Source organism: Podarcis vaucheri, assembly GCF_965113315.1.
Source record: "Podarcis vaucheri genome assembly, chromosome: 12".
Classification (NCBI taxonomy): Eukaryota; Metazoa; Chordata; class Lepidosauria; order Squamata; family Lacertidae; genus Podarcis; species Podarcis vaucheri.
In genome coordinates, this window is record NC_138750.1 from 17,832,032 (window position 1) to 17,854,203 (window position 22,172).

At 44.6% G+C, this 22,172-nt stretch overlaps 1 protein-coding gene across 1 annotated transcript in view; it reads left to right on the top strand.

Moving 5' to 3' along the window:
• Positions 1–1,259: 1,259 nt before the first annotated feature.
• The window catches only part of CAPN7 (calpain 7), a 47,592-nt gene continuing 26,679 nt past the window's right edge, over positions 1,260–22,172 (top strand). Inside the window, exons 1-8 of the mRNA XM_082193018.1 lie at positions 1,260–1,487; positions 4,917–5,025; positions 7,994–8,145; positions 8,820–8,887; positions 13,895–14,089; positions 15,723–15,809; positions 18,780–18,906; positions 20,414–20,499. Of these exons, the coding sequence (XP_082049144.1) occupies positions 1,386–1,487; positions 4,917–5,025; positions 7,994–8,145; positions 8,820–8,887; positions 13,895–14,089; positions 15,723–15,809; positions 18,780–18,906; positions 20,414–20,499 (926 nt within the window). The 5' untranslated portion in view covers positions 1,260–1,385. The remainder of the gene's footprint in view (positions 1,488–4,916; positions 5,026–7,993; positions 8,146–8,819; positions 8,888–13,894; positions 14,090–15,722; positions 15,810–18,779; positions 18,907–20,413; positions 20,500–22,172) is intronic.

Genomic DNA, 22,172 nt, shown 5'->3' on the forward strand with positions numbered 1-22,172 from the left:
ATTTTAGCGGGACTCTGGTTGGGTAGCAATCAGAATGAGGCGAATGCATGCAAGTTTATCAATGGAAACAGGACTTTTGCCTACAGTTGAGTTTGGGAAGCCTATTTGAATGATATTCAACAGAAGAGGTGCACTGCATGAGTTGGCCCTGAAAATCTAAACCCGCCTCCTCGGCTCCTTCTCTAACCTGCAATATTGACAGCAGATCCTATTGAATGGCTGCAGTAAGGCACTCTTTCCAAGCCATGCTCCCCAATATGGGAATTATTGACATTTTATTATATTTGTTAACAACAGTCAGACAGACATAGGTTTTCACACAAAAGAAAGGCTGAGTCAGAAACAAACTCTGAGGCTACATTGTCCTCACAGATGGTCGCCCTGCTACTTAATAATAATAATAGTTGTTGTTGTTGTTTTATTATTTATACCCCGCCACTCTGGACAGCTTCCAACGGATATGAAAACGTAATAAGTTCATGGAATATGCGCAGCTCGAGGACTTAACATATAGAATAAGAGAACAAGAAGATACCTCTAGAAAAGATTGTAAAATGTTTAATGAATATATGGGGAGGGGATTGTGTACACTTGAAAACGTTGGCAGCATTAAGATAAATTCAACAGTGTAAATAAGTTTTGATGGATGTAATAATGGACCACTGAATGGTTTAGTTTACCTAAAATCTGCAGGGATTTATGATATGCGAAAAGAACCGTGGAAAGAGAAGAAGGGAAGTCATTTTAAGGATGTTTAAGTAAGTATTCTAAATTGTAAAACAGAAAATTTAATTTTACTGTGTGTGTGTGTATATATATATATACACACACACAGTAAAATTAAATTTTCTGTTTATGCATTACATATATATATATATATGTAATAAAAAGTCAATCACAGGTACACTTTTTTAAAAAACCGAAGAACAACCTGGATTTCCCCCAGAATCTCAGAATCATAGGGTTGGGAGATCATCTAGGGAAAAAGGCACCTCAACTCGGTCACACCTGACAGCTCCAACCAACAGATAGATAACTCTATTGAGCCTTTTTCCGCCTTCGAGTCCCCAGATTCCCTTGAACTACAACTCCCATCGTCCCTGATTTCTGCCCGGTCCAGCAAAGCATGATGGGAGTTGTAGTCCAACGGGCACACCTGGGACCCTAAGATTGCGCTCCTATCTCTCTCCAGCGAGAGGTGGAGGGGAGGGAGAAGCGTTCTCCGTATTGCGCAGGCGCATTGGGACATCGACGCCTCCGCCACAGGGGCTGCCGGGAAGTCCCTTCCTGAGCGGGAGGCCATAGGCGGAGACGTCGGGGGGCTGCCGTGACGTCAGCGAATAAGGAAAGGAGCGCGCTGAGGCGTCTGCTGCCCGGACCTGGCCATGGAAGCGGCGGAGCTGGAGCAGGAGGCGGTGAAGTTCGCGCAGATGGCGGTGCAGCGGGACCAGCGAGGCCACTACCACGAAGCGGCCTTTTACTACAAGGTGCCGGGGGAGCGGGGTCCCGGGGGCGGGGGAGAAAATGCGGGTGCCACCCATGGGCGTAGCCAAGGGGGGGGCAATAAAAATACAAACCATATAAGGTTCTGCCCCCCCTCAACAAAAGGCCTGCCCTGCCTAGCAAAATGCCTGCCCCCCCTAACAAAAGGGCTGCCCTCACTAGCAAAATGCCTGCCCCCTAACAAAAGGACTGCCCCCCAGCAAAAGTATTGCACCCCAACAAAAGTCTTGCACCCCAACAAAAGGCCTGCCCCCAACAAAAGACCTGCCCACCTAACGAAAGCCTTACCCCCCAACAAAAGCCTTACCCCCCCAACAAAAGGCCTGCCCTCCCTAGCAAAATGCCTGCCCCCCCTAACAAAAGGACTGCCCCCCAGCAAAAGTCTTGCACCCTAACAAAAGGACTGCCACCCCCCAGCAAAAGGCTTGCACCCCTAACAAAAGGCCTGCCCCCTAGCAAAAGGCCTGCCCCCCAACAAAAGACCTGCCCACCTAACGAAAGCCTTGCCCCCCCCCAACAAAAGCCTTACCCCTACCCAACAAAAGGCCTGCCAACCCCAACAAAAGGCCTCCCCCTCCCCAAACAAGAGGCCTGGCTATGCCCATGTTGCCGCCTGTCCTCTACAATATATAAATTTTAGTGTAAAATGCTTCATCCTTTATTGATAAAGTTTTCTTCTGTATTTCAGGTTCCCTCTCTCTTTCTCTGTGCCAAGTTAGGGATCCTCTCCAACTGGCTGTGTTTGAAAGGGTGTGTGAAAGGTTAAACTCCTGTCAATGTTAGAAACCGAGATATGAAAGCTAGGAGCTACTGTAAATGGCACCATAAACCTAAGTTGTGGGGGCAACAACACAAAGCCTAGGCGTGTTTTTTTATAACAGGAATACAAAGCTGAAAATGAATGAACTGCAGCTAAATTGCTGTGTTTGTTTTTCACGTGGTCCAGTCCTTCCCTTGCCCACCCCCCTAATATTCTTAAGAGGGTCTCTTCTCCGGTCTTCAGAGAGTAGCTGGAAGTGGGGAGGCAGAAAAAGGTCCCCCTTTCCTTCCACTCTGCAGTTTTAATCTGAAATCTTAGGCACAGGACTGTGCCCAGAGCTCAGAAACTGCTTGCGCTAAGGAAATTCCCTGTCGCAAAATACGCCTAGAACAATGGGAGTTTTGAACGCTGCTCTGGGTAGCCAATAACAAATAGATTTACAAATTTATGTGCATAGGAACCAACTTCTTGGGGCTGAGGTCCCTTCACCCCCCTCCCAGTAAAATATTTGAGGGGGCGTTCCCCCCAAAAGTTGATGTGCGTTACCATTCAAATGGTGAGCATGTACCGTGTCATGTGGTCAGTTATGTGGGGTGGGGCTTGCCAGCCCCCCTGTATTCAAGTTGGCACCCCTCTTCATGCGTGTGACAAATTCCACAGGCCAGCCTGTTAGGCTGCAGTAGATTGTAATGAATTGATGTTGAAGTCACATCAGCACCAGCTGAAAGAGAGAGAAAATTGCCTCCCGACCGCCCTGCCCTGTCCAGTATTTTGCCAGGCAAAGGTGCCAGCCCTAAATGTCTCTCAGCTCTGTGCTTCTCCGAAGCTCGGCTAATTTGAGTGCGAAACCAGGGGTGTACCCCAACACTGGCAACGGAGTCTTCTCTGTGGCACCTCAAAAGGCTGTCACTTTTTGCACCCCATTTCTGTAGGTTTGTGGAATGTGCTAGCTGGAGTGACAGGAGTTGTATCCTCTGGACTCTGATAATCTTTGGTAAGATGGCACCCTGAGCAAGGCCAAAATTGGGCGTCCCCGAATGGGTATTTTCAGGAATCTTCTCAACTTTGCACCCCCTCGGCTCCGTTGCAACCAGAAGGTCACTCTGGAATTTTACACGCACACACCTACCAATGAATTTGTAAATTTGTTTGTGCTTTGCTACTCAGAGCTGAAATATATGACCTTTCACACAACCTGTACAGCAATACATACAGGTCAGGGCAAAAATAATAATAATCTGATGAGGAGACGAGCTTTGCTCCACATGTCAAATTTGGTTGTTCTTATATTGCAGGTATCAAATGCCACAAATGTTTTGAAAATGCAGCTTGACTTGCCGTCAAGACCATATCAAGGGGTGTGGTTATAATTCTGCAAACTTAATTCCAGTTATACTTGATTTTACATTGTCCGCAGTATACAGTTGTTTCATAACCAATGATCTTCCACCTTTTTCCACGTGCCTAGATTTTTCTGTGACTAATTTTGATTGTAAGCTAATTGCTTCCGTTCAATAAAAAAGACAAAAATTGCTTGTAGTGTCTGGATACTCTAGCTGTGCAGGAAAGGTCTGGTTGGCTTTGGCTGGAGCTAAAGTATTTCAGTCATACAAAGTGGAGGTCTATAATTTTGGCCGCTCTCCCAAGGTCTCAGGTAGAGGGATTTCCCAGTCCTCCTTCCTGAGATGCTGTGAATTGAATATGGGAGCTTCCAAGTGCAATATCTGGGCTCCACCACTCCTGCAAAATTAGAATTGTAGAGCTGGAACGGACTCCCCTGCATTGCAGAAATCATTTGCCCATTGTGAGGCTCAATTTAACCCACGACCCAGAGATTAAGAGTCTCATGCTCTACTGTCGGGGGCATAGTTAAAAGATATTTGTGAACGCTAGATGTTGCGGGTCAAAACGTTAGCATGAGTGACTCAGGTGCAAGCCTGTGATGACAAAAGGGCCTCTTACATGAACTGTGATGCTTGCACTGGTGTTAAATGTATGTAGAAATGGTGTTTGTTTACAGTGACTTCCACTTTTGGGAGGGGATCTTGTGGGAAAGAAAATATATAATTCCGTGCGCTTGTTCTTAAACCTTTAAGTATGGAGTGATTGCGTAGCTCTTGTGACGTTAACCTAGCATGCTGGGGGAAATTTGGTAGGATCCTGTGTTCATAAAAGTACCTGAAAGAATGCTTTCTGTACTGTATAGACTTGCCTGTTCATGAAGATCTACCAGTTAGGGAGGTCCACTTGGAATGCGGGTGGCGCTGTGCTCTAAACCACTGAGCCTCTTGGGCTTGCCAATCAAAAGTTGGCGATTCAAATCCCCACAACAGGGTGAGCACCCGTTGCTCTGTCCCAGCTCCTGCCAACCTAGCAGTTTGAAAGCACGCCAGTGCAAGTAGATAAATAGGTACTGAGAAGGCATTTGTGCAAATGAGGTTATGCTTTCCCTGGCTTTTGAAACCTGAAAGAAATATTTTAAGGATCCAACCTGTTCTCTTCATTGTAATTTGTTTTAATTGACTTTAATATTGTCCTTTAATGTTGCCCTGGGGTCTTACGGTGAAGAAATCTAATAATAATATATTTGAGGGAGATAAGCTTTCTGGTTGCCTTGATTTTTAAACACTTGTGCTGTATTTTCTCTTCTCAGGAAGCTGCGCAGTCTTTGATTTATGCTGCAATGGCAGGATCCGTCTTGGAAAATATTCCAGAGAAAATAAGTGAATATTTGGAAAGAGTTCAAGCCCTGTACTCAGCAGGTTAGTAAAGACAAAACCTGAAAACTTTCTCTCTTCATTAGGAAATCAACAAGGCATGTTCTAGAAAAGATGTTATACCCAGTGTGGTGTAGTAACTTAGAGGTAACTGAGAAATTGTAGGGTTGGAAGAAACACCAAGGGTCATCTAGTCTAACCCTGCAATGCAGGAATCTCATCATATGTTCTCCCAATCTGAAACCATACCAGACCCTGTGCTGGACGCAGACCTGGGAGACCAGGGTTGAAGTTACCACTTGGCCGTGAAGCTCTCTATGTGATCATGGACCAGTCACTAATTCTTAACCTACCTTATAGAGTGGTGCCTCGCAAGACGAAAAGAATCCGTTCTGTGATTCTCTTTGTCTAGCGGTTTTTTCGTCTTGCGAAGCAAGCCCATTGAAGGATTAGCGGATTAGCGCTTTTAGCAGCTTATCGGCTGATCGGATCAGCTGATAAGTGGCTTAGCGGTTTAGGAAAAGGGGGGGGAAGGGAGAAAAAAACCCGCAGGAACTCGCAAGACATTGTCGTCTTGCGAAGCAAGCCCATAGGAAATTCCAAAACGGAAAACTCTTTCGTCTAGCGAGTTTTCCGTCTTGCGAGGCATTCGTCTTGCGGGGCACCACTGTAAGGTTGTTTGGAGGATAATAGGTTCCCCCTCCCCAGCAGAGACAGCCCTGGCGATCTTGCCACTCACAGGCGAGCGGACAGAGCATCGGGGCTGTGATCCCCTCAGCTGAACAGTTTCACAGAGCCCCCACCCCCCTGCCTGCTTGTGGGAGCCAGCACTAGTTGGGGGCTCCGTTAACTGCTCGACCGAGGCAAGGACAGCTGCAGACTCCTCAGTCGAGCAGTTTAAAGATGCAGGGGGAGGAACAAGCTGTTGGCTTCCTCCAGCGGACGCTAGTAGCAGAGGGACTCAGGCGCGGTGGCAGTTTCACCAGGGAGATACCGCTGAGTGAAACTGACATCGCAGTCTGCTGCTTATACCGGTCCTGGGCGAATATCGATACATCGCCCAGGCCTACCAAGAGGGATATCTTTGTTAGAATATTCCATTCCACCTTAGGGACAGGCATGAGACTGTTGTGTGTCACATGTCCGTTTACACTCCAGCACAGCTTGCTGGGAACTTCCGTTTGGGTATAGCTTTTGCTTTTGGCTGTCTTGCTTTGGACACAAAGGGGATCAGACGTGTTTTCCTTTTGTCCTGATGTATGCTGAATAAGGGATGCGGATGGCGATGTGGTAAAACCACAGAGCCTAGGACTTGCCAATCAGAAGGTCGGCGGTTCGAATCCCCACGACGGGGTGAGCTCCCGTTGTTCGGTCCCAGCTCCTGCCAACCTAGCAGTTTGAAAGCACGTCAAAGTGCAAGTAGATAAATAGGTACCACTCCAGCGGGAAGGTAAACAGCGTTTCCATGCGCTGCTCTGGTTCGCCAGAAGTGGCTTAGTCATGCTGGCCACATGACCCGGAAGCTGTACGCCGGCTCCCTCGGCCAATAAAGTGAGATGAGCACCGCAACCCCAGAGTTGGGCACGACTGGACCTAACGGTCAGGGGTCCCTTTACCTTTATGCTGAATAAACTGCTTGTAAAAATGTTTACACAATCTCTCCTTCCACTTCTGTTTGCGCGTTATCTCTGCTGAGTTGCGTGCCCCAGCTTCTGAAGCTGTGGGTCGCAGATGCTGCAACAAGGACTGGAGATCGCCCGGCACACCGGCCGGTGGGCTAGAGCCAGCTGGGGGCCTGCCAATTGCCCCCGCTTCCTTGGTTGTATGCCAACCATCTTGTCGTTTGGACAACCCAGGACCTCCATACACACTGACCAGGCTTGTGCCTCAGGGAGGTCTCTTCAGGGCTGCTAAGACAGTGATTTGTCTGCCCCCCCCCCAAGGCGCACTCCATTGTCTCTTGAGACAGATGCCAGCAACCATCGTGTACATAAAAGTACAGCCCTTCATTCCCTCTGCAAGGCTAGTGTTGTCCATGAACACCATTATTTTCAGAGCGGGGAGAAGGATGCAGCTCAGTGGTGGAACATCTTTTTCGCACGAAGTCCCAAGTTCATTTCCAGCATCGCAGTGCAGGACCAGGAACATCGCCCTCTCAGAAATCCTGGAGAGCCATAGACAGTACCATCCTAGGTGGACCCAATGAGGAAGGCAACTTCCTATGTTCTGATGGAAGCAGCACAGCACACAACCTGATCTGCACCTAAATACAGCGGTACTTCTGGTTAAGAACTTAATTCGTTCCGGAGGTCCGGTCCTAACCTGAAACCGTTCTTAACCCGAGGTACCACTTTAGCTAATGGGGCCTTGCGCTGCTGCCACACGATTTCTGTTCTCATCCTGAGGTAAAGTTCTTAACCCGAGGTACTACCGGGTTAGCACAGTCTGTAACCCGAAGTGTTTGTAAACCGAGGTGTTTGTAACCTGATTGTCAGGTGATGGTGTGGTTGCTCGAGAGCAAACAGGCAAGACTCGGCCCTGTCTTTTCCAGGCTTTATTAGTAGTTCAAACTATTTATAGTGAAGAGCGTTGCAAGTTCATGTCTGGCTCACTCGCTAGCAGAATCTGGGAGTGGGCGATCTTTGTACCTCCCCCAGCATAACAGTCGCGTGACCCCCAGCCTTCTCCTCCCTTCCTTGCGCCGAAACCTACTGCGCAGAATGGGCGCTGGCAAAGGGGTCCTTCCCTCCTCTCCGGCTTGCTCAGGCTCGGTCTTCAGGCTCTCCCTAGCATCCCCTGCTCCCACCACTTCCTCTCCGCTGGAGACGGGGCTTTCCTCCTGGCCAGAGAAGGAGCTGCTTCGCAAGATCTTCGGATGTTCCCTATAACACAACTGCACTTCCCTCTCTCGCCTCTGACCTGATGGCAGTTCCCTGACACTGAGATACCACTTTAACTATAATCACGAGTCAGGTTAAATAAGGGAAATGAATGGTTCTTCTTCCTACTCCAGTGCAAAGAGTCGACCCCTTGAAGTCAAAGCAGCAACTGGACTTGGAGCGGGCCCGTTTCCTGGTTACGCAGGCTTTTGACGAAGACGAGAAAGGCAACAGCGAGGAAGCGATAGAGCTGTACACGGAAGCCGTGGAACTCTGCCTGAAAACGGTACGTTAAGCTACCAACTTAACTTGATGGGATTATGTCATGGCAAGGAACTCTTCCGATCGACACGCAATTGTGATTTTTGCCGCTGCCTGCTCTTGCAATTTGCTGCCCCCCCCCACATGAGGAATGGGAAAGCTGAGCTGGCAAGAGTTAAAAGGGGCTGCAGGAATCGAGAGAAGCATTGACTGGCTTCACGGTTTTCCCCACATTGTGGTTTTTGCATAACACCCACCCACAACCATCCCATGATTCGCAATGTATAGCCAGGCCAAAAATTATGAAGCCGATATAACGATATGGACTTCAAACCGGTTTTTGACAATATATCAATATATTGCCCAGCCCTAGCAGAGTACTGAGGCTAAGAGGCAGTGGCTTAGCTTGAGTCTGTCTAATAGGTAGACTGAACTCTTCTACCCAACAGGTCTTATTCTTTAAAGCTCTTGCTTCTCTAACTTCAGCTATTTGGCTGCATCCAAGTTGCCTTCATTTTATTGAGTGTTTGAGACAAAATAGTTTTGCGGAGAGGTTTTTTTGTCTGTTAGAAGGATTTGTGTCGTCATTCTGGATAGTACAAAAGGAAGGAATTGACATTTCCTACCCCCTGGCCTCTTTGTTTTTCTGTATGTAGATTGCTGGTTAGGCTTCTTAAACCCCCCTTTTTCATATTAAAGGCCAATGAAACTTCAGAAACAGCTCTCCAGGCGAAACTGAAGCAGCTGGCTCGGCAGGCACTGGACAGGTGAGTTTCTTGAAGCTTTGTATGAGCACATTGCGTGAAAACACTGTTTCCTAAGTAGTAGTAGTTGTTGTTATTTATTGAATTTATATACCGACCTATACCTGCAGGTCTCTGTTGCATTTAAAAACCAACCAACAAACAAACAAACAGTTTTTCTGGCTGTCAGGTAGCTTTTAAAGGTATGGGAAGCCTTGCTGGAGAAAAAGCTTGCAACTTTATCGACACTGCAATAGCATTTCACTCCTTGAAATGTTCACTGCCTGCAGATACTGTGTTTTGCATTCCTTTTCAAAAAAACTTTTTATTTATACTTTTCAAATTTATACATTTCATTAATTTTACAATTATTTTAACAATTCAAAGTTTGACTTCCTTCCCCTTCTTTCTGCGGTTCCTTAAGTTCATTTTTTTTATATCTTCTGCATATTCAAATTCATGTTTGCATTACTTGTTAATTTTAATAAAGAACTTAGTGCAAATCCGTAAGAGTCTAAAGCAAAATCCACACAGCTACCTTCTGAAATGCGATTTGCTGTGGTGTTTGTATTTTTGTTTGAATATCGACAGTAAGTAGTGTGTTTTTTAATGTTTCCAAATAAAATGTTTCTTTATTAGATTTATTTCCTACCCTTCCACCCAAAGGGAGCCCAGGGCAGCAACCAACAAGCAACAAAGCAATAAAAACATATTTAAAACAATTTAAAACAATACAGATGCAAACAAAATTGTGACTGACAATATATATATATATATATATATGCTTTCGTAGATTTTCACGGGTACAGGAATGCAGGTTTTGGTGTCTTCGGGTGTCTTCCCGTGTAAGAGTCGGGGTGTCTGTGCGACGTTTCGACGAGGTCTCACTCGTCATCTTCAGGCTGGTGCTTTCGGCTTCTTGTTACTGGAACAGAGCAGAATCTGGTGTTTGAGTTCCTATAAATACTGTTGAGGGGTGTGGTGTATAGCCTCCAACGTTCTGGGCAGAGAGGAAGTTCCTAGATTAGTGTGCCTTTTCTTCTTTTGTTCCTTAATTACTTGAGGGATATCTTGAGTGATTTCATGAGTGATATTCTGAATACCACTGGGTGGGTCATTAAGTGTAGATTAGTTGCTAAAGCTTTTGTGTCTTGACCTCTTGAGCTTGTGAAGAGTTTTTCTGAGAAGATGGCTGTGCTGCATTTAGTTGTGCTCTGGCTTGGCTTCGTGTATAGGGGCGAGCTGTGGTTTTGTGCCTTGTGCCAGCCAGATCTGTGTAGGGATTGCAGGGGGGTGCAGCATCCGGAGGTGCCACTATAGTTTGGCTACTGGATGGAGTCTGTAATATGTCTGTGGAGAGGGTCTGGGTTTGGGTCTGGTGTGGTTGATTGGTGACGGCGTTCTGTGTGCCTCTGGTTCTGGTGTCGGTTTTTGTGGGGAGGGCTAATTTCCAGATGTCTGGCAGGCGGGACGTGTCGTCACGCTTGTTCATGTTGTGAGGGTGTTTCTCTATCTCGATGGCTTCCATGATTATTCTCTTGTGGTGATGTTCCATGTTAAAGAGCAATTTGGAATCTGCAAAATTAATTTCGTGTCCTGTTTCTTTCATGTGTTGGAAAAGAGAGGAAGTTTTTTCTTCTTTTTTGACGGCATTCTTGTGTTCTGCGATACGTGCATTTATTCGTCTGTTTGTTTGTCCAATGTACGTGGCTGGGCAGACTTTGCAGGGTATTTCATAGACCCCTTGGTTTTCCAGCTGGATTTTGTCTTTTGGGTTTCTGAGGATATTGGATATTTTTTGGTTGGTGCAGAAGGCTGTTTTGATATTGTGTTTATGGAGGATTTTGCTGATTTTGTCTGTAGTGCCCTTGATATAAGGAAGGAGGGCCATGCCATTGTTTTCTTCTGTGTCTTGGTTTTTGGGGGGTGTTTCTTTTTGGATTAGCTTCGTAACCCTGTTTTTCTGGTATCCATTGGCGATTAACACATTTGAGAGATTCTGTAACTCAGTTGTCAAGTGGTCTTTGTCAGCCAGGCGTTTGGTTCTGGAGATGAGAGTCTTGGCTACGGAGTTTATTTGTGCAGGGTGGTGGTGTGATTGTGCATGTAAGTAGCGGTTGGTGTGTGTTTTTTTCCGGTAGATAGTGTGTCCTAGGGAGCCATCAGGTTTTTTGTAGATTAGGACGTCAAGAAAGGGGAGTTGGTTGTTGTCTTCTATTTCCATAGTGAATTGTATTTTGGGGTGTAGGCTGTTGAGATGTGTGAGGAAGCTATCTAGTTTTTCTTTCCCGTGTGGCCAAATTACAAAGGTGTCGTCAACATATCTGAGCCAAAGTTTGGGTTTGTGTTCTGACTTGTCTAAAGCATTGGTTTCAAAGTGTTCCATGTACAAATTTGCGATGACCGGTGAGAGGAACAGAACACAAGAATGCCGTCAAAAAAGAAGAAAAAACTTCCTCTCTTTTCCAACACATGAAAGAAACAGGACACGAAATTAATTTTGCAGATTCCAAATTGCTCTTTAACATGGAACATCACCACAAGAGAATAATCATGGAAGCCATCGAGATAGAGAAACACCCTCACAACATGAACAAGCGTGACGACACGTCCCGCCTGCCAGACATCTGGAAATTAGCCCTCCCCACAAAAACCGACACCAGAACCAGAGGCACACAGAACGCCGTCACCAATCAACCACACCAGACCCAAACCCAGACCCTCTCCACAGACATATTACAGACTCCATCCAGTAGCCAAACTATAGTGGCACCTCCGGATGCTGCACCCCCCTGCAATCCCTACACAGATCTGGCTGGCACAAGGCACAAAACCACAGCTCGCCCCTATACACGAAGCCAAGCCAGAGCACAACTAAATGCAGCACAGCCATCTTCTCAGAAAAACTCTTCACAAGCTCAAGAGGTCAAGACACAAAAGCTTTAGCAACTAATCTACACTTAATGACCCACCCAGTGGTATTCAGAATATCACTCATGAAATCACTCAAGATATCCCTCAAGTAATTAAGGAACAAAAGAAGAAAAGGCACACTAATCTAGGAACTTCCTCTCTGCCCAGAACGTTGGAGGCTATACACCACACCCCTCAACAGTATTTATAGGAACTCAAACACCAGATTCTGCTCTGTTCCAGTAACAAGAAGCCGAAAGCACCAGCCTGAAGATGACGAGTGAGACCTCGTCGAAACGTCGCACAGACACCCCGACTCTTACACGGGAAGACACCCGAAGACACCAAAACCTGCATATATATATATATATATATATATATATATATATATATATGTGTGTGTGTGTGTGTGTGTGTGTGTGTGTGTGTTTCTAATCGGATTTTGTTTTAATAAACTGGGCTTATATAAATGTGTTAGTTGCATTCTAATTGAGAGGGTTGCATCCAGCAAAGTTGTACTCAGAATAGACTTGTTGAAATGAATGAACCAACATTACTCGTGTCCATTAATTTAAGTGGGCCTGCTCTGAGGATGGGCTAGCATTGAATACAACACAATATATTTTGAAATTCCATATATTGGTCAGCACTGCTGATATCAGCAATCATGTTTCTTTCATTTACGAATCGCTGCCCAGAAGGCCTCCCAAACGGATTTACAATATAGCAATGTGTCTAAAATAGCTGCATATATTAAAACAGGTTTTAAAAGTAGTTATGAGTATAAAAACAGTTTCTAAAAAACAGTGCATACATAAAACATGTTTGTTCATATGTTTTATTAGTTATGCATCCTTCACTGTAACATCCCAGGATGGGTTGCAGCATTAAAAGCCGTGTAAAACTTTATCCCAAGTGTGCTAAAGGTTTTAGAAGGCTTGTCGAAAGCAGAATATCCTTAGCAAGAAAGCTAATGGAGAAGGCACCTATCTGAGATGCAGTGGGAGAGAGTTCCAAAGGCCAAATTTCAACATTGTTCAGAATAGACTTCCTGATAGGATGGCATCCACGAGATGCCCTCTCTTGCAAAAAACAATGATCATTTGAGTATTTAGAGAACAAGCCGTGTAGATACAGTTATTCTCTTTGGTCATCTACGGTGAATGGGAGCTGCTTCCAGGCAACTATGCAGTGATTTTTTTTTTTACAAAAACCAGTTCTTTCCTCTTAGTTTAGGCCAGCGATGCCTTGCATAGATAATTGTGAGTGTGGATTTGTTTGCATTGCACTTGTGTTGGTATAAGAGCTTGGACCATCAAGGATGACTGTTTAAATGAAGGAAATCCTGAAGCATATTCTGATTATCTGTGTACTGTATTTAGAATAATGGAATAGCTGTTTTCAGCTAAATTTCTGGCTGTACACGAATCTCTAGCAAGACAACGCAACAAGAAACTTGCTAAATAAATGGTTACATGATTCCTGTTAGTATGCACAAAATTTTCAGGTTTTCCTTTTAGTTGAAAGAACTGTCTTGAGTGGTTTCTATGTTAGATTGCATATGCTGTTCTTGCTGTACAGGAATCCTTGGGCTGTATGAAACAAAGGTTTTATGGACGTTTAACATGTAGAGTATACGAGAAGCCTAAGAATGCAAATACCGTATTTTTCGCTCTATAAGACTCACGAGACCATAAGACGCACCTAGTTTTTGGAGGAGGAAAACAAGAAAAAAAAATTTCTGAATCTCAGAAGCCAGAACAGCAAGAGGGATCACTGCGCAGTGAAAGCAGCAATCCGTCTTGCTGTTCTGGCTTCTGGGATAGCTGTGCAGCCTGCATTCGCTCCATAAGACGCAGACACATTTTCCCTTACTTTTTAGGAGGGAAAAAGTGAGTCATAGAGCAAAAAATACAGTACGTAAGAAATATGCAGTCACTCTTGCCTTGTTTGTTTTTTAATCATTCATTCTCACAAAAGCAATTAATATTTTTTGCATTTTTACATAGCAAAATGAGTAGTATATGATTGGTGGCATTTATAGGAGGATTCACAATGTACTGCCACCAATGAAATAAAAACTCTTGATGTGTCTAAAATGCAAACTCTATATTTTAGAGCTGAAGCACTGAAGGATTCAAAGCCGTCTCAGAAAGACAAGCCGGTCGCAGCGAAACCAACTCAGCAAGCCAGGGCTTACTTTCCATTAGGGCCTGATTTTTCCTTGAACGATAAGCCACAGGCAGTCAGAGCTGTGCAGGCCAGTGAACCTCAAGGTCAGCGATACACCGCGGAGGAGATTGAGGTGCTCAGGTAAGGAAAGGGAACGGTTTTCCAGGCTTGTTGAAAATGGGTTGCCTCATTTAGACTGCAGTCGGGTGCACACTTAAACCAGGGAGCCCGTCCCACTGAACACAGTGAGGCTTACTTCTGAGCAAGCATGCATGGGATTGTTGAAAGCACCAGATTGTAGACCAATGTGATGATTCTGTTGGAATGCGTCTGGGGAGACGGGGGCTTTTGGCAGGCCCCCAGCTGGCTCCAGCCACCGGCCAGCAGCCAGGCAAACTCCAGATCTCGGAACAGCATCAATCAGCCTCAGAAGCCTTCAGAAGCTTAAGCACACAAGCCAACAGAGATAAGAACTCTTTGCAATGGAAGTGGCGGACAGAGACATGTGTAAGCATTATTTACAGGGACGCGGGTGGCGCTGTGGGTTAAACCACAGAGCCTAGGACTTGCCAATCAGAAGGTTGGTGGTTCGAATCCCGGTGACGGGGTGAGCTCCCGTTGCTCGGTCCCTGCTCCTGCGAACCTAGCAGTTCGAAAGCACGTCAAAGTGCAAGTAGATAAATAGGTACCACTCCGGCGGGAAGGTAAACGGCATTTCCGTGCGCTGCTGTTTCGCCAGAAGCGGCTTAGTCATGCTGGCCACATGACCCGGAAGCTGTACACCAGCTCCCTTGGCCAATAAAGCGAGATGAGCGCCGCAACCCCAGAGTTGGCCACGACTGGACCTAATGGTCAGGGGTCCCTTTACCTTTTTATTCAGCATAGTTCAGGAACAAAGGGAAAACATGTCTGCTTCCCTTCGTGTCCAAGCAAAACAGCAGCATGGCAAAAGCAATATACAACGGAAGTTCCCAGCAGACTATGCTGGAAGTAAACAGACATGTGACTTACAACAACTCCACATATCTGTTCCTCTTAAGGCGGAATGGAACACCAATATCCTAACAGATCCAACAACAGCAAATGTTGCACGGCTCTTAAATATCAAGAAGGCGAGCCGACTTTATCGTGGAGTTTATGCCAATGATCAAGCAATGTGTAATTCTAATCCCATTTCCCTTCGGGGTGCAAATGTACTAAGGCTAACAGCAGGATATTTAGCTGATAAATGTATCCATATATTTTGGCGCGGAATAGCATTGCTGCTAAAGGAGATGCAGGTTTGCCACCACCACTCCTGCTGCCCTTTTAAAACAAGCCAACACAAATAGGACTTTGTACAGCTTTGGAGGAAGTCAGGGGAAGACTACAGTAGTAACTTCCTGCCTGGCAGGCAAACTTCAAAGAGATGGAGCCCCCTGGTGGTCTGGGGAAGCAGTGTCTATTTTAAGACACTGTGTTTGCACCACACTGACCTCCCCACCTCTTTATCTAACTCAACCAGCCATTTCTGCTTTGAACCTTTGGTGGCCAGAACATTCAGGGCTAATGACCATGTGAACAAAGCTTTTAATGCAAAACTGAAGGGGGGAAATTTTCTGGCTCTTTAAAACGAGACCATCCACTGCGTCTTGCTCCCGTTCCCATACTAAAAATACTAAAGGCATTAAGCAGGCAGGTATACCTCAGCTGTTCATTTAGAGCCTGTCTGGGTGGGAAACAAATGCATTTGAATAGCATTGTGGTCCTGACATCTTGCATCCTGTTTTCATAGGAAGACATCAAAGATCAATGGCATTGAGTACGTCCCTTTCATGAGCGTTGACCTCAGAGAGCGTTTCGCTTTTCCAGTACCTTTCTCGTAAGTGAATATAAGCTGCCTAGCTATGGACTCACCAAAATGCTTTCTCATTCCTTATTATTCTTAAGAATTGTCTCTTGGGAACAATGTTCAGGTGCTGCCTTGAAAGGGCGGTGTGAAAAGTAAGCTGTTGCCGCCTGCTCACCGTAGGTGAATTCATTCAACTATACACGCTATAGAAATAGTCTTGACATCTGCAGTACCCCTGTTAAATTTTTGAACACTGCTACTGTTAGGAAAAATGCTTACAGGCCATTCAGCTTCAGATTAAGGAACCTTGAAGCATCGACAAATGTTAGAGAGGCTGCAAAATAGTGGGCACCTCTTTGTACTTGTGGTTTTACATGTTTTTAGAAAGGGACATCTGTAATAGACTAAATGCAATAAATTAATGGGCTTCTTGAACCCTGACTGATCAGTGCAGTGGAAGCGGGAAGAAAACTTTATTTTATATATACATATATTCTTTATTGAAAGATAATTATAAATAAACATACCGCTAAACATATCAGTATACATATAAGTACAAATTTACATAATTTATTATTTCCCTTCCCCAAATTATACAAAAAATCATAAAAAGAAAAAGAAAATCATAATATTTCGGGCTCTGCCAAGCCCTGGACTCCCCTCCACCCTTTTGGTAAGTATCAAATAAATTCCACAATCATGTATTTTGTTTTTATTCTTAAAAGTTAATCACTCACTGTTTATTTGTATATTTCTTTGTGTAATTTGAATAAAAATGTACTGAAAGATAATTATAATAATAATAATAATTAATAATAATATTTTATTTGTACCCCGCCCTCCCCGGCTGGAGCTGGGCTCAGAGCGGCTAACATCATATAAATAACACAGTATACATAAAAACAGGCATCAATTAATTAAAATATGTCTTAAAATTAATTCAGACAAATTATCATCTGCACAAATGGCAGTTATCAGGTTAAGACTGAGAGCGGTTAATACTTGCCAGGACCAGCTGTTTTCACTGATCCTATAAGGACCTGTGAACAGGCTGGGAGGCCTCCTTCATGCTTGTTCTTATACAAAGGAAAATAGGTCAGACTGCACCCTGGCCAAAGATAAAAAGTACATAATTGCAAGTGCACAGAGTAAGATAAGACACACAAAAATAAGAAAAGAAAGAATGCTACCCATGTAGAAAACAAAACACAACAAAAACAAAAATTGTATACATTTCCCAAAAAAGTTGTAATTAATCAGACCATAACCTAATATGGTATTTATAAAATCGAAGAAAGCTTTATTTTTAACTTGTAAGACTCCAGAGGTCTGCATGCTCCTGTTATTAGTATCTTCCAGAGTTTTGACTGTTTCACACTGACTTAGGATTGTAGAATCATGAATGAGTTAAGTGGGCAACTTTTCCGAAGCTTTTTTTCAAAATGGTCTCTGTGGTCTTTGTTGTCTCTGAAGTGCATCTCTTCTTACTCTCTTACACTGCTGGAAGTAACTCATGAGCCCTACAGCCCTAATGCTAAGGAGGCTTGAGAGGTGTTCAGATTTAAAGAAAGTGTGGCAGGGGGAACATGTACACATTTGAGTCTGGATGGAAGTCAATCTCAAAAAGTAATTGCCGATGAATATTTGCTCCATATTAAAAAGATAAAATTGCATGATCACATATTACAATCCATAAAAGCCACAATCTAAGACTGTTATAACAATATTCTGACAGCAGCAGTTGAGTGATACTGGCAAAACAAAACAGTATGAAGATATAAAAAAGCAGCAAAGAATGAAAGATTAAAAGCAGATTGTAAAGCAACTATTGCTAAGAAAGAGCTATTTTATATTGTGGCTTTCTGGAACCGAAGCAGAGTAGACTCGTTTGTAAGGAGCCTAGGAAATAAACTCAAATACAGATTGATTGCCGGGATCTGCATATATTACAAGGAGATTGCTTTGGTTGTTGGTCATGAGGCCTAAGTAGTCTTCACGGCGGTAAATATTGGGGCAAGCAGGGTATAATTCAGCGGGTGGTGCTGTGGTCTAAACCACTGAGCCTCTTGGGCTTGCTGATCAGAAGGTCGGCGGTTCGAATCCCCGCGGCGGGTTGAGCTCCCGTTGCTCTGTCCCAGCTTCTGCCAACCTAGCAGTTCGAAAGCACGCCAGTTCAAGTAGATAAATAGGTACCACTATGGCGGGAAGGTAAACAGTGTTCCTTTGCGCCGGAAGCAGTTTAGTCCTTCTGGCCCCAAGACCTGGAAAGTTGTCTGTGGACAAACGCTGGCTCCCTCTGCCTGAAAGCGAGATGAATGCCACAACCCCATAGTCACCTTTGACTGGACTTAACAGTCCAGAAGTCCTTTACTTTTTGCCTTAATTCAGTGTAGGAGCCCAAGCAAGGCTGATCATGAACTGGGGGCTGGAGTTCCAGGTTTGGGGAACTGAGAGCCCAAAGGGAGCAAGAACAATTAGGAGGGAGGCTTAGGTGGTCTTTAGGATCTGCATAAGGTAAAGGGACCCCTGGCCATTAGGTCCAATCGTGACTGACTCTGGGGTTGCGGTGCTCATCTCACTTTATTGGCCGAGGGAGCTGGCGTTTGTCCGCAGACAGCTTCTGGGTCATGTGGCCGGCATGACAAAGCCGCTTCTGGCGAACCAGAGCAGCGCACGGAAACGCCGTTTACCTTCCCGCCAGAGCAGTACCTATTTATCTACTTGCACTTTGACGTGCTTTCGAACTGCTAGGTTGGCAGGAGCAAGGACCGAGCAACAGGAGCTCACCCCGTCGCAGGGATTCGAACCGCCGACCTTCTGATCGGCAAGTCCTAGGCTCTGTGGTTTAACTCACAGCACCACCCGCGTCCCTGAGGATCTGCACAGGTGGGCAGAAAACCTTTTGGGTATTATAATGTGTGATAAAATGATTTTACCAGCTCATGGATTTCATACTTAGCAGTGACTTTTGGTTTGGGGTGGGGATTGCTTTGATTGCAGAGATAGATGTGGCAAGCTGCCGTTGTCTCCCAAGCAGAGGGCAATGTTTTCCCGCTGGGTGCGGCCTGATGAGATAACCAACAGCCCCACCATGATCTACACCGTGTCGAGCTTCAGCATAAAACAGGTATGGAGGATCTGACACGGTTGGCCATCTTCAAATAAGAGAAACAAAGCAAGGCGGCAGAAGCTGACACTTTCACAGTCTGCAGAGAGAGCTTTCGCTTTTGATGTTCTTTCATACACTGTTCCCGTTCTGTGAGCAACGTTCAGAACCCCCACACTACCGGAAAGTATTAACTACATTTCAGAGCCATAATTTGGGAATCGGAAGGGCCATTTCATTTGCAGGCTATAACTGCTCCTGCCAACCTAGCAGTTCGAAAGCACCTCAAAGTGCAAGTAGATAAATAGGTACCACTCCAGCGGGAAGGTAAACGGCGTTTCCGTGTGTTGCTCTGGTTCGCCAGAAGTGGCTTAGTCATGCTGGCCACATGACCCAGAAGCTGTATGCTGGCTCCCTCGGCCAGTAAAGCGAGATGAGCGCCGCAACCCCAGAGTCGGCCATGACTGGACCTAATGGTCAGGGGTCCCTTTATCTTTACCTTGGGTAGTATTGACCTCCAACTCCCATTAGTCCTGAGCAGCTTAGCCAGTGGTCAGCCAGGGTGGGAGTTCGAGTTCAGTCACATTTGGAGGGCTGCAGGTTCCCTAGCCCTGCTCTGCTGCAGTTGGAGAAGGTGTGTTTAGAGGAATGCTTTAGAGGAAAACAGAATCAGTGGCTCTTTCTCATCTGTCAAAGTAAATGGAGAATATTTTCTTCAATGCCTTTGGATCTGACGAAGAATCCCGAGGTTTGGGTGCTTTGAGGTTAGAACTGGTATATCAGAGATGGGAGCTATGTGGCCTTGCAAATATTTCTGGGCTTCCAATTCCCATCATCCCTGGCAATATGGAGGGCCTCTGGCTCCCCATCCCTGTGTGGTTACCTGACTTTTGAGGAAACTGGTGTTTACAGTTTCAAGCATATGTATTTGCCTTGAATTGACTCAGTTCTTCCCCCAAATTTTCGATCAGTTGATCTAATTTATTGTTGGGTCTCCCCCCCAAAAAAATCCTCTTTACATTGGCCTGCTTGTCAGTGGCACTTTATTTTTTATATATTTTATTTATGATTTTCAGTTTTATACATTTCAGTAATTTTACAATCGTTTTAACATTTCAAAACTTCCTTCCCCCTCTTTCTACGGTTCCTTAAATTTAGTTTTAATATTTTCTGCATATCCGAATTAACTTAATTTGCTCATTTATTCATCTACTTTAAATATTTACTCTTATGAAACTGCAGGTTATTACAGTGATCCTGCCAATGTTTTTATCTGTTTGCAATTTATAAGTAAATATTCAATAAACCACTTCCATTCTTTTATAAAAGGTTTGTTATCTTCATTTCTTATTTTTCCGGTAAGTTTCACCATTTCTGCATATTCCATAAGTTTTTGTATCCATTCTTCTTTTGCTTTTCATTTTTGGGCAAGTGACATTCTTGCCGCTGTAGTCGCGTACATGAATAAATTTCTATACAGTTTGGGTAGTTATGAAACTCCTTGACCCTTGACTCTTTCTGTCCTCAGACAATCGTGTCAGATTGTTCCTTCGTAGCTTCTCTTGCTATCAGTGCAGCATACGAAAGACGATACAACAAGAAGCTGATTACCAGGTACGCTCTGTTCTGGCAGGTGATCTGCAAAGTTTTTGTTTCAAATTTTTTTTTAATATAAAAAAATGTGCTGGAAATAACTTGGCAGCTTCACTATCTATGTGCTTTCTGGTCATTTCTTTTAAAATATATATTTATTTAGTTTTTCAAATTATACTTTTAAAATCACATATCCAACATCCAACATAAAAAGAAGATTCCAAAGAATCTCCAGGACTTCCCTCCTGCCTCCTTGTGGGTCCTATTATTAATCATTTCCTCCTGCATCTTTTATAATCAAATCTTTTACATCTCCGTTATATCCAAAATTCACCACTAAACTACAAATGTTACTCCAATCCTACTAATGATTTTAACTGTTTACAATGATTTTTAAGGTAAATTATAAATTTCCCCTGTTCCTTATTTAAAAAATTGGTCTTCCTGATTTCTGATTCTTCCGGTCATTTTGGCCATTTTAACGTGCTCCGGAAACCTGCAGCCAGAGTCCTGATCGGTAACATCAAATTGGTCGGTGAAGCTCAACACCACCTTTTTGGCCCATGATACCCAGGCCAGATCTAGACACATAAAATAAGCGTTTTGGTTAAGCGCGTTGTAAACTTTCTATGAGAAATCAGGTTGGCAAAAACAGAACTCCACAGTGCCATCTGGTGTCTCAGAGTTATAAAGCATAAACAATGTGTATAAAACGCTTTTTCTTTACCAGTGTAGCTGAGTCCCCAGTTTCCCAAGCCCTTCTGTCTGCTTGCTTATTTCCTGCTTTTCACAGAAAATCTCCCTCCCTCTTCTAGGCCTTTATGGTGTGTTTGAATCAAGATGGCTGGTTTCAAGATGGTTGCTGCATCTTCCACCCCTGTTGTGTTCAGATATCGCCCACTTTCAGTCTGTGTATTTATAACCACTCTGAAATCATAAATCCTCGGTTGTGAGAGGCATGGGGAATGCATTCAGGGAGGGACCATAGCTCAGCTGTGGGATGCGGGTGGCGCTGTGGTCTAAACCACTGAGCCTCTTGGGCTTGCCGATCAGAAGGTCGGTGGTTCGAATCCCCATGACAGAATGAGCTCCCATCGCTCTGTCCTAGCTCCTGCCAACTTAGCAGTTTGAAAGCACGCCAGTGCAAGTAGATAAATAGGTACCACTGTGGCGAGAAGGTAAACAGCGTTTCTGTGCGATTTGGCTTATGTCAGTGTTGTTTGTAGCCTTCTCACCACCTCAAGGGGGACGATCCTGCCCATGGAGTGGGGTCCTGACCATCTGCTCCAAAGTCTGGCTGGGATGGCACTGCTGATGTCACAATACTATTGTGATGTAGTTTAGTCTGCTACCAGGCAGGATGACAACAAATGCAAGGTTGCCACTAGTAACAGGAGCCCAGTGCTTTGTGTCTATCCCTCCCAATATCTAGGGAAATCAGTGCATGACTATATCATTCACCAGTTCTCCATTCACTCCACCCAAAGTTTTGCCTGGCACAGGAAGGTGCTGGCTGCATGATTCACTGGGGAGCAGGAAGCCCAGTTGTGTCAGTATGATAGGAATGACCCGGCTGTTCATGACATGATCTAAATAAGTTGCACCACTGCATGGCATAAGTGGTGAGGTTATAATAGTTATATACTCTGTACTATTTATTTAATTTTATTTATTTATCCCTACAACCAAGTGAG